This window comes from Erythrolamprus reginae, unplaced genomic scaffold (genome assembly GCF_031021105.1).
Source record: "Erythrolamprus reginae isolate rEryReg1 unplaced genomic scaffold, rEryReg1.hap1 H_1, whole genome shotgun sequence".
In the NCBI taxonomy this organism is placed as follows: domain Eukaryota; kingdom Metazoa; phylum Chordata; class Lepidosauria; order Squamata; family Dipsadidae; genus Erythrolamprus; species Erythrolamprus reginae.
In genome coordinates this window covers 781,269-793,860 of record NW_027248462.1, presented here as the reverse complement: position 1 = coordinate 793,860, position 12,592 = coordinate 781,269, and the positions used below count along the sequence as shown (strand labels likewise).

Sequence of the window (12,592 nt, the reverse complement as noted above, 5' to 3'; positions counted from 1 at the left end):
CCTAAGTATTTTGCTTTTTTTACAGTCTTTATTCCAGAGATGCTTTCTAATTTAATTTCTTGTGTTTTGTTCATATTTTTAGTCAAAAAATATGTTTTACTTTTGTTTATCTTTAAACCTGCTACCTTTCCATATTGTTCAATAGCTTGCAGTAAAGTAGGAACTGTTGTTATCGGTTCTTCAATTATGAACGTTAAGTCATCTGCAAAGGCTTGGACTTTATAAGTTTCATCTCCTACAGTTAAACCTTTTATTTTGGGATCCGCTCTTATTTTAATTAATAGAGTTTCAAGAATCATGATAAATAACAATGGTGATATAGGGCAACCTTGTCGAACTCCCTTATTTATATCGAGTGTTGGTAATTGATTGTTGTTCAATATTATGTTGGTTGTTTGTTTTGAATATATAGTATCTATTAAGTTAACAAATTTTGGGCCAAATCTCATTTTATTTAATTGCATTTTTATAAATATCCAATTGACATTATCAAAGGCCTTTTGAGCGTCTAGAAACATTAAAGATGCTGTCTTGCCTGGATATTGTTCATAATACTCTAATGTATTTATTACTGTTCTAAGATTGTTTTTAATTTGTCTCCCTGGTAGAAATCCATTTTGGTCTTGGTGTATCATTCCATTTATAACTCTTTTAAGTCTGTCTGCATAAATGGCGATAAATATCTTATAATCTACATTTAATAATGATATGGGCCTATAGTTTTTAATTTTTTCTGGGTCTGTGCCCTGTTTGTGTATTAAAGTTGTCAGTGATTCTGACCAAGATTTAGGAATTTTACCCTCAAGTCTACATAGGTTAAAAGTTTCTAACATGTAGCTTCTTATTGTTTCATTTTCTATCTTGTACCATTCTGCCGGTATAGCGTCTGGGCCTGTGGCCTTATTGCTTTTCTGTTTTTTAATTGTTGTTAGGAGTTCTTCCATTGTTATTGGTCCATCCATGGTGGCCTGTTGGTCTTCTGTTATTTGTGGTAATTTTGAAGCTTGTAAATAGTTAAATACTTCATCTTCACTAACATTATCTTTGGCATATAGATCTTTATAAAAATTATAGACAATGTCTGCCTTTCCTTCTGTATCGTATTTTATTGTACCATCTTTGTCTTGTAGTTTTTTAATTAATTTTGATTGGCGCTGTTTTCTAAGTTTATATGCTAACCATCTGCCTGGTTTATTTGCATGTTCAAAGTAGTGTTGCTTTGCTCTCTTAATTTTTTCAGTTATTTGGTTTTGTTCTATAATTCTTATTTTATGTTTAATTACATTTATTTCTGTTTTTAAATCTCTGTTCTTAGTGTGTTGCTGTGATAAAAATTCTAATTGTTTCAATTCATTTATTAATTGTGCATACTTTAATTTATTTTCCTTGTTATATTTTGCAATATAAGATATTGTTAATCCTCTTATATAAGCTTTAGCTGTATCCCATAAGTTCTGTGGCGTAGTTTCTGAAGTTCTGTTGATTTCAAAAAATATTTTTAATTCCTTTTCGATCCAATCCTTATATTTCTTATCATTCAATATATTTCTATTCATCCGCCAATTATTCTGTTTATTATTCATTCTCATAAAAACCACTATTGGATTGTGATCGGCCCACGTATTAGCATCTATCTCTACTTCTCTTATTTGTTCTGCGACCGTTTTTGGTGCCCATATCATGTCTATTCTTGTCCATATTTTGTGGGGGTTAGAGTAAAAAGTATATTGTCTCTTATGGGGATATCTTTCCCTCCAAATATCATTTAACAATAATTCCCCTTTCATTTTTTGAAAAGTACTAGGTAGCAAATTCCTTCTTGTCTTTTTGTTTCTTTTCTTTTTATTGTTACCTCCCCCCCCCCCCCTGAGTGGTCTAATTGTCTATTCGCGATAGCATTAAAATCACCTATTATTAATACATTTTCAATAGCTAGGTCTATTATTGTTTGGTGCAAATTTTTATAAAATGTCATTTGATCTTCATTAGGGGCATAAATAGAAACAACAGCCAAAGGTCTAGGTTCAATATCAACTTGTACAATCAATATTCTACCTTCATTATCCTCAAATATTTGTTTGGAATTTATAGAGTTCTCAACATACATCACTACACCTCTTTTTTTTTATCTGCTAATGCAGCATACATTTTTCCAATTTTTGGATTCAACAGTAATTTTTGGTTATTTTTTTTGATATGCACTTCTTGTAATATTGTAATTTGAGCATTTTGATTTCTAATTTTAGAAAAAATTTGATTCCTTTTCCTTGGTTCATTAAGTCCATTGACGTTTACAGAATTTTTTTTTAAATCTTTACTTGTTGTCATTTGGTAGGTTTTTTGGTTTCTCGCTGAGGTTGAACTCTTCTGGCACCTTGGTCCTGCTGTATTACTTGAGCGGTAGCCCCCAGATCTTCTTCTTGCTGGGTTGGTAATTTTTCCCCTGGTTGCTGTTGAGCTAGTTGTTGTTGGACCACTTGTTGCTCATTTGTATGGTCCAAATGGCTGATACCACTGTTTTCAAAAAAATACATAGCTTGTTCTACATTTTCCAGTTTGTATCTTGTAGAACGCCATGTCAGAGAGAGACCTTGTGGAATAAGCCAGCGGTAAGTAATATTTTCTTTAATCAAGATTTTGGTTAAAAAGTGATCATCTCTTCTGCTTTCTCTGACACTTCTTGGAACTTGTTTTAGTATTTTTATGTCAACTCCTTGGTGTTGAGGTTGGGAGTTTCTTGAATAGTGGAGTATGTCATCTCGCAGCGCTTTTCTTGTGAACTTAATGTGTATCTCTCTCGGGAGGTGGTGGCGACGGATGTAGCTATTCGAGATTCTGTATACTTCATCGATTTCTTTCAGTAGTGCTGCAGGATCCTCTTGGAGTATTCCTCCAATAGTTTCCGCCATAGTCATTTTTAAATCTTCATCTTTTTCCTCTTTTATATTCTGAAATCGAAGTCCATACGAAGCTCGTTGTATCTCCAGCTGAATGATTGATTCATCATATCTTCTGTATCTTTCATCAGCTCTCCCTTCAAGGTAGTCCATTCTTTTTTCATTTTTATCAGATTTCACTTCAACTTTTTTGACTCGGTCATCACTTTCTTTCAGTGTTTGTTGGATCTCCTTTATCTGGTCTTCCATCTCACCCATGTCAACTTTCAATTGGGCCATCTCCGCTTTGAATTCTGCCAAGTCTGCTTTTATAGCTTCTCTTTGTTGTGTTGCATCCTCTTTTATGGCCTCTCTTTGTTGAGTAGCATCTTCTTGAGATTTAAACATAAAGTCCTTCAAAGTGTTCAAAGTTTCTTGTAGTGTTGCAAAATTGGACTGCATTGTTTTTTCTTTGTCTTTGTCCTTTGTAGACATAGTTAACACCTGGTGCGACGGAGAGGGGTGCGGTGACAGTTGTGGAGAGGGGGTTGTTGATGTAGTTTGTTTTTTAACTGTTTTAACAAGGGTTGAAGTATTTGACATTGTCTAATTTGAATCCACTCTTTAAAATTTAAATTGGTTTAAATTAATTTCCAATCATATGTAGTAAAAGGAAAAGAATTCCTATAAATTCCAAATCTATCAAACTATTTTTGACAATTTCCCTTAAAATATAATTCAGTTACCAACAATTGCCAACGAAATTATTGTGATTTTTAATACTCTAAATATGCAATGCCAAGAAAAGCAGGTGTAAAAATAAAAGAAAGAAAAAGAAAGGAAAAATATTAGCTATTCATAAAAAAATAAAAGAGAACCTGAAAAAGAAAATTTATGAAAAAGAAAAAGGAAAGGGAGAGAAGAAAGAGGAGAAATTTAATAAAATTAATAAAAGAAGTGAAGGAAATTGTTTTAGGGGAAGTAAAAAACAGAAAGGAGGTGTTATTTTAATTCAGCTAATTAAAATAGAGCAGGGGACCAAGGTTTGTTAACAATGCATATGTTTCAACTCAGGTTTCTTTTAAAACTAACAGTGCACAGAAGAAACAAGAAGAAAGGAATAATTATTCAAAAAACACAATATCAGTATATTATATACTTATGTTCTTCTTATAAATCCTGTAGTTTTGCTAGGAGATAAGGATGTAAGTCCAGGTCTCAAAGGATAAAGTTATGTTTAATTTCAATTTCAGGTTCAAAGGGAAAGACAAATTAGTAGTTTTCTTGTATTTGAAATGGAGTCAATTATTTTCCAAGTTCAAGGCAGGAGCAAAGAAATAAATCCCAAGATGGAGTCAGGTTAAATTTCGTACAGCAAGGCAGATGTTAAAAAGTTCTCAGCAAATAATCCAAAAGGAATCAGCAAGCAATCCAAGGAAGCTCAGCAAGTAATCCAGATAGGTTAATCCAGGAGTAAATAGTCCAAGGGAAAGGTTTCAGTCACTTCTGATTTCCATTTATTTTATGGTTATTAAGTTATTTCATTGTTGTGAAAAAAAACAACAAGATGAAAAAAAGGCAGCAAGAGTGTGTTCCTCCGCTTTCAGAATTTAAGCCCGGAACACTATGTTTTTAGCAATCTATCAAAAACGAATTCTAATCATCACTAGTAATTCCCTTTAGCAATTTAAATTTTCTAAATAGTCATATCAAATTTGAGTTATTTTGTTAATCCATAAAGTAAAAAAAATATTTTTAAATTCCAAAGTTCAAGTTCAAGATGGAAAAAATGAAAGTGAAAAAGTTAAGTCCGGCTGTTATTTGCGGATGAATCCAAACAGGAAAAAACTTTCACTTTCGCCTTATTGAAAAAAAAACTTTTACTTAAAACTTTCACGATCGGATCTTCTGCTTTTAAACACGAAACAAAAAGAGTTTTTTTTTTTTTAACCTTAGGTCCTTTCTCTGCAGTATTCTTTCCCGGTCAAATTAGTTTAACACTTTCACTTCTTAGGCTTTTTTTTTTCTTCCCGCTGGGTGAGGGGAAAAAGCGCTGGCCGATCCTCTTAAGGAAAGAGGAGCGGTTCTCCCGTCCTGGCGACGGCTCCTCGGGCAGAGGGGAGCCCCCTGTTCTGGGATCGGGCCATCCGGGCCCGATCCGATCGCAAATGCGACCTTCGGAGGGGGTAGAAAGGATCCCAAGGCAGAGCGCTGCCGAAGAGATCCCGATGCGGTCTCCTCCAAACCGGAAGTTCCTAAATTTTTGTTCCTTAGAGACACTATTCCTTCCTATGAAGCCCCCATGCTCCAAATCAAACCACGCACAGACACTCCTCGAATTGCGATCGTAATGGAGTCTGCCCATCACCATTGTAACTTGCGATGGTTGCAAAATGGGTCGGCCACAATTTTTCTGGACTTTTTTTGCAGCGGTTATTAAGTGAATCAGTTTAGTTGTTAAGCAAAAATGATCATTAAGCAAATCAGTGGTTTGTGATGGGCGTGGTTTTGCTGAAAACTGGAAGTAAATGATGGTTTTTGAAGATGCTTGAAACAGCTGTAAATACAACTTGGTTGCTAAGTGCCCAAAATATGATCACATCATTGAGGGGCTTTGAACATAAGGACTTCAAATCCAGGTCATAATCCCTCCCCCAAAAGTAGATCTATCATATTTCAGTCACTAAGCAATTGGTTGTAAGTCAACGCTAATTCAGTTAACATCAGGTCACTCTTAGGCTGTGTGCTTTCCCATAGCTTTGTGTATTTCTGGAATGCTTCTCAGAAGAAAACACAATTTCCTCTTTATAATTTTCAATTGCTCTTTCCTTGCTCCAGTGACACAAAAACCTCAGCTCACCTTGCAGGAAAAAGAACAGGTGGCCAAGGTAAGAAGTCTGCCCTGAGAAGGTGGGAAGAACCTTTTGAGCTGTGCGAGTGTAAATATGTTCCTGTTGGTGGTTAAGTTGGGATCAATGTTTTCATGTAAGAATATTATGTAGCTATTTAATATTTTCTTAATGGATTTTCTCTGGGAAAAGGTGGATTAAAAACATGGTAGAAAAAGGCAAGAAGGAAGAACATTACTTAAATACATTTTATAAATATTAGTGAATAAGATAGGGCAGTTATGCTGTAAAAGCTTAGAAGTATCTTAGATTTGGAAAAAAAGAGGATTTTTAAAAAAAGCACATGGAGGCCCGCTGGACTAGGAGTAGAGAGACTCAAGTTTCACTTCACTTTCTGTCATGGAAATTCCTTGAGTGAATTTGGGTCACTTGTTTTCTCTCAGCTCAACTTACTCACAGGCATGTAATTGTGAGGAAAAATGTGAAGAGAGGTTGCTCCATGTATTCCCCCTTCTATCCTGAACCATATACATACATAAATACATACATACATACATACATACATACATACATACATACATACATACATACATAATTGGGGTGTATGTATGCATATATGATGTATATGTGTGTACATACACATATGCATGTGTGGTTTCTTAAAACAAATTGGCTGTTCACACAATGAACCCGTTCACTTTGTCTCTTTCAGGGTCTTTTGAAATATCTCATCCCCTTGTCTGTCGTGTATTTTGCCGAATACTTCATCAACCAGGGTCTGGTGAGTGGGATGAGTACTTATTCCTTTATTGGTGGTGGGTGCTGTTTCATTTTCTGGTTGTTGTTTTTTAACATTGACTCTCTGCCTTGTTTTTTCCCCCAGTTTGAATTGTTGTATTTTCAAGACACAGCTTTAAATCACGCGGAACAATATCGCTGGTAAGTGGGAAAGTGATAGAATAGCTGCATTTTGCTTGGTGCTTTCCATATGTTAGACTGTAATCGCCTTTAGCCTCATCCCAAACTGAATAACATAGCTGAATGTTACTTGCTAGAGGAAAAATGATACAGGTACCTCTCAGTTTACAGGCATTTCTTTAGCAACTGTTCAGAGTTCCAAGTAATAAGTCCATACTTAGCAAAACTCCAAGGCAGGTAGATTCCTCAAAGAATAGCTTTATTGGAAATATCATATCGGCAGAGATCTGGTAAAAACAGACTCTGAAGACTTCTGTGGTTTTCACCTAATTAAAAGTAAACGTTTTCCCACTTTCTCAAAACAATCTGTCACATTGTTCCAATCATGGCACCGGACCAGATTATCTCAGGGACCGCCTTCTGTTGCACGAATCCCAGCGACCAGTTAGGTCCCACAGAGTGGGTCTTCTCCAGGTCCCATCAACTAAACAATGCCGCTTGGCGGGACCCCGGGAAAGAGCCTTCTCTGTGGCGGCCCCGGCCCTCTGGAACCAACTCCCCCCAGAGATTAGAATTGCCCCCATCCTCCTTGCCTTTTGTAAGCTACTTAAAACCCACCTCTGCCACTAGGCATGGGGGGATTGAGATTCCCTTTCCCCCTAGGCCTTTACAATTTTATGCATGGTATGTCTGTATGTATTTTTGGTTTTTTATATTAATGGGTTTTTAATCATTTTAGTATTGGATTATTATTGTACACTGTTTTATGACTGCTGTTAGCCGCCCCGAGTCTTCGGAGAGGGGCGGCATACAAATCCAATAAATAAATAAATAAATAAATAAATCAAGGGGAGGTTTGGCTGCCAGGGGACATCACTCTGCCTTCCTCCAACTAGGTGTGAGAATGTCCTTGGTTCCAAAGAGAAAATATTTTGTTTTGGCCACAGAATCCCAGTTCCCAGTGTGGCAACACAGAAGCTGTCAAAAATGGCTTCGGTCAGAGTTGACAACAACAGCAGTGGGGGAAAATCAATTACAACCAGTCATTTCACCTAACAACCATTGTAGCATCACCATTTCAGCACTTGGCAAAGAGCATAGGGTTATGATCAGTCGGGGTCATGTGATCACCATCTGCACCCTTCCCAGCCAACTTCTGACAAGCACAGTCAATAGGAAGTTTATAGGTAGTCAAGGACTACCTATAAATTTGAAAACGTTTGTGCTACATCTAAATATTTGTGGTTAGTATAGTCATATGGAGAAGTAACAATTTAACCAACCATATTGTGGCTTGAGCCAAATTCTTACTGTCTTTTTGCAGGTATCAAATGCTGTATCAGGCAGGAGTTTTTATCTCCCGTTCCTCTGCTAGCTGTATACGGATCCGGAAAATATGGCTTCTGGCTATATTGCAGGTAAAAAAATTTCCTGACCAATGTTTCCCCTTCTTCTCCATTTAGTGATTCCTTCCCACCTTTTTAAAACAGGTCCTCTCTTGACTATAAGATTTATTCCACTCCTCTCACTTGCTTTGTATTTATGTACAGTGATACCTCGTCTTAAGAACCCCTCTTCATACGAACTTTTCATGATACCAACCCAGTTTTTAAGATTTTTTTGCCTCTTATTCCATACTATTTTCACCTTACGAACCCGAGCAGCCGCCAGGATTTCCCTGAGGCTCCTCGATTCCCTTCATTTTTGCCAGCGCTGCTTTGAATCCCAGCGACAAACTCCCCCCTTCCAAACTGCATGGGGAAAAGACTCATGGAGCTCAAGAGAGGAGAAAGGTGTGGGGAAAACGAGCAGAACGGGGTGGGCAAAAACGGGAGGGACTCATGGAGCTCAAGAGAGGAGAAAGGTGTGGGGAAAACGAGCAGAACGGGGTGGGCAAAAACGGGAGGGACTCATGGAGCTCAAGAGAGGAGAAAGGTGTGGGGAAAATGAGCAGAACGGGGTGGGCAAAAACGGGAGGGACTCATGGAGCTCAAGAGAGGAGAAAGGTGTGGGGAAAACGAGCAGAACGGGGTGGGCAAAAACGGGAGGGACTCATGGAGCTCAAGAGAGGAGAAAGGTGTGGGGAAAACGAGCAGGACAGGGTGGGCAAAAACGGGAGGGACTCATGGAGCTCAAGAGAGGAGAAAGGTGTGGGGAAAACGAGCAGAACGGGGTGGGCAAAAACGGGAGGGACTCATGGAGCTCAAGAGAGGAGAAAGGTGTGGGGAAAATGAGCAGAACGGGGTGGGCAAAAACGGGAGGGACTCATGGAGCTCAAGAGAGGAGAAAGGTGTGGGGAAAATGAGCAGGACAGGGTGGGCAAAAACGGGAGGGACTCATGGAGCTCAAGAGAGGAGAAAGGTGTGGGGAAAATGAGCAGGACAGGGTGGGCAAAAACGGGAGGGACTCATGGAGCTCAAGAGAGGAGAAAGGTGTGGGGAAAATGAGCAGGACAGGGTGGGCAAAAACGGGAGGGACTCATGGAGCTCAAGAGAGGAGAAAGGTGTGGGGAAAATGAGCAGAACGGGGTGGGCAAAAACGGGAGGGACTCATGGAGCTCAAGAGAGGAGAAAGGTGTGGGGAAAATGAGCAGAACGGGGTGGGCAAAAACGGGAGGGACTCATGGAGCTCAAGAGAGGAGAAAGGTGTGGGGAAAATGAGCAGGACAGGGTGGGCAAAAACGGGAGGGACTCATGGAGCTCAAGAGAGGAGAAAGGTGTGGGGAAAATGAGCAGGACAGGGTGGGCAAAAACGGGAGGGACTCATGGAGCTCAAGAGAGGAGAAAGGTGTGGGGAAAACGAGCAGAACGGGGTGGGCAAAAACGGGAGGGACTCATGGAGCTCAAGAGAGGAGAAAGGTGTGGGGAAAACGAGCAGGACAGGGTGGGCAAAAACGGGAGGGACTCATGGAGCTCAAGAGAGGAGAAAGGTGTGGGGAAAACGAGCAGGACAGGGTGGGCAAAAACGGGAGGGACTCATGGAGCTCAAGAGAGGAGAAAGGTGTGGGGAAAATGAGCAGGACAGGGTGGGCAAAAACGGGAGGGACTCATGGAGCTCAAGAGAGGAGAAAGGTGTGGGGAAAATGAGCAGAACGGGGTGGGCAAAAACGGGAGGGACTCATGGAGCTCAAGAGAGGAGAAAGGTGTGGGGAAAACGAGCAGAACGGGGTGGGCAAAAACGGGAGGGACTCATGGAGCTCAAGAGAGGAGAAAGGTGTGGGGAAAATGAGCAGGACAGGGTGGGCAAAAACGGGAGGGACTCATGGAGCTCAAGAGGAGAAAGGCGGGAAAATGAGCAGGACAGGGTGGGCAAAAACGGGAGGGAAAGACCCATGGAGCTCAAGAGAGGCTCTTTTCGCCTTGCTTCGTTGGGACTGCAACCTCTTGCCACTTCTCACTGTCCCTCCCCCCACTTCGTTCGCCTCAGCTTAGTCTGTCCCCCCATCCCCGGCTTTTTTTTTTAAAGCCTTAATGTTTTGGATTTTCCTAATGGGCTTGCATGCATTATTGGCTTTTCCACTGATTCCTATGGGGAACATTGTTTCATCTTACGAACTTTTCACCTTACGAACCTCCTCCCGGAACCAATTAAGTTCGTAAGACGAGGTGTTACTGTATTTGAATTATTTACGTTCAGCCTACTTTCATAGGCTCAAGATGGTTTGCATCAGGCAAACAAATAAAAATAACAAAATCTGACTACGGTAAACAGTTGAATGTTCTACTAACATCATAAGTAACTGTCGGAATCAACCAAGAGAGATTCATCAGGGACATAAGCTATTAATATTGGCAAAAGATACATGAGTTTAAAAACCTGAGAGCAAGGTCTGATTAAAAACAAAAAAGAACCAGTGAGTCTCTATTTGAATAATCTGTGACCTGCCACTGTAAACTGTTTCTTGTCTATGATTTGGCTTCCAGAAAATTGCTACTGTTTTACCAGGCTAATTTCCTTTTGTTCTCTAGTGCCTGAATATGGTGTTTCTCCTGTTTGCCGTGGGCTACATGTTTTTACCCAGTATATTTCTGGTTTTTGTGCTGATATTATATGAGGGATTGCTAGGAGGAGCTGGCTATGTGAACACTTTCCATTGTGTCAGCGAAGAGGTGAGTTTGAGGGAAGAAACAGAAATGGGATTGGAAGGATGGAAGATCAGTCATATATTGGGGGATAGAGGAGGGCATCTCATGCTTAAATGTGCAGAACAAATAAACATCCTATGATTGCCCTTTTCTTCATAGTCCTTGACATCCTGCTAACCATAATACCTTAACAATGGCCAGAGAGTGCCCACATCACCTCATCGCATTTTAATTAGGAAATACATCAGAATTGTAGCATAGGCTCTAAATATAACCGTTCACAATTAACCAGAGTAACTTCCCAGATTTAGTCAGTTTCAGCTGGCCAAAGAATGGTAAATTGTCACTCTTGACCAGAAGGTTACTCCCCCCTAGAATAAAAGATGGGATTATTATAAGATTTGCAGGGCTGCTCTGCAAACAAACTCAATGGTAACTCTTACACCAGTATAGGAAAAAACAAATATTTCCATTTCAGCTTAGGGAACAATCCTCAAGTAGGAAGGAACACTTACCTTCTTTGAAGACTTTGATATTTGGTTATCCAACTTCAGTTTAAATATTTTCAATGAATCTAGTTCTTCCAGCAGTCGCTTGTACAAAATACTAACATCTGCGGTTGGCTTCATATAAATTAAACCATGGCTTGTTAAAAATAAAATAGAGTTTAAGTTACAGCGGACTGGTTCACATCTTATGCTAAATCCTAATCAAACACACCATGTAGGAACAGTATTGTGCCACATATTTAAAAAAGCCAGAAGGAAGGTGTGTATTATTTATTTTATTTTATTTTATTATTTATTTATTTATTTATTTATTTATTTATTTTTATTTATTTATTATTTATTTATTAGATTTGTAAGCCGCCCCTCTCCGTAGACTCAGGGGGACTCACAACAATAACAAGAACAATGTAAGAACAAATCTAATAATTTAAAAACACTAAAAAACCCATTATTAAAAGCAAGCCGCAACTGGCGCACCAGGCGAACCTGGGCAAACGCCCCCCTCGCCACAGCCGAACAGTATTGTGCCACATATTTTTAAAAAGCCAGAAGGAAGGTGTGTATTATACTTTGCAGAGACGAGAAATCCATATCCAGTGTCATGGCAGAGAAATATGATTTCCCCCCTCTCTTTTCTTCCATGCAGAGCAAGCCGGAACATCGAGAATTTGCCATGGGAGTGGCTTGCATAGCTGATACTCTGGGTATCTCGCTTTCAGGGGCCATTGCCATCCCTGTCCACAACTATTTCTGCCACCTGCGTTGAAGTCTGTTTTCCAAAGGAATCAACAGTTGTCTTGGCGTACTATACCTTTGGTCTTCAATTGCTGATAACTCAGTTGTATGGGTGGGAAGCTCCTGGTTGTTTATTGGCCGACCTTCAAGCACAAGAAAAAGGGAATATCAGAAGCTGCTAGGGATTTATCCTCTTGATTTAATTTCCTGAACATTCTGATTGGGGAAATTAGACGGTTGTAATGAGCCACCAAAAACACAGCTGAGGTTGTGTTTTTTCCTCTTTACGTTTTTATAGGGTTTATCAGGGTTGAAGGCATTAACCACTTGCTGGTTGCTGTTGGATGGAATCATGTTATAGAGGGAAAATGCCAGCTGAATAGTAAATAAAACTGTACTTCAACTGCTGCGTCCAGGCTTTCCTTAGGTCCTCAGCTGACCCCAGGCTGTTGTTTCAAGCTGATTGGTGGCAACCATTCTGTCCCGACTATATAAGGAGTTGTCAAGGGTACAGACGTTGCCGCTCTCTGTTAGCCTGAGCGTGCCACACCAAGCAGTCGGGCTAGCACTTTTACTGTTAGCATTTACCTTGAGCAGAATAAACTTGTTAGCCTTTTGAA

General features: G+C 39.5%; 1 protein-coding gene across 2 annotated transcripts in view; it reads left to right on the top strand.

Moving 5' to 3' along the window:
* The window catches only part of LOC139155231 (battenin-like), a 27,220-nt gene extending 14,628 nt beyond the window's left edge, over nt 1–12,592 (top strand). The window contains exons 11-17 of one of the 2 annotated variants that reach the window (XM_070730333.1): nt 5,715–5,764; nt 6,438–6,506; nt 6,609–6,664; nt 7,968–8,061; nt 10,612–10,752; nt 11,586–11,644; nt 11,884–12,012. In XM_070730333.1, coding sequence (XP_070586434.1) covers nt 5,715–5,764; nt 6,438–6,506; nt 6,609–6,664; nt 7,968–8,061; nt 10,612–10,752; nt 11,586–11,644; nt 11,884–11,929 — 515 coding nt within the window. In that variant the 3' untranslated portion in view covers nt 11,930–12,012. Of the gene's footprint in view, nt 1–5,714; nt 5,765–6,437; nt 6,507–6,608; nt 6,665–7,967; nt 8,062–10,611; nt 10,753–11,585; nt 11,645–11,883 lie in introns of both variants that reach the window. The other variant, XM_070730332.1, reaches the window with a different exon arrangement.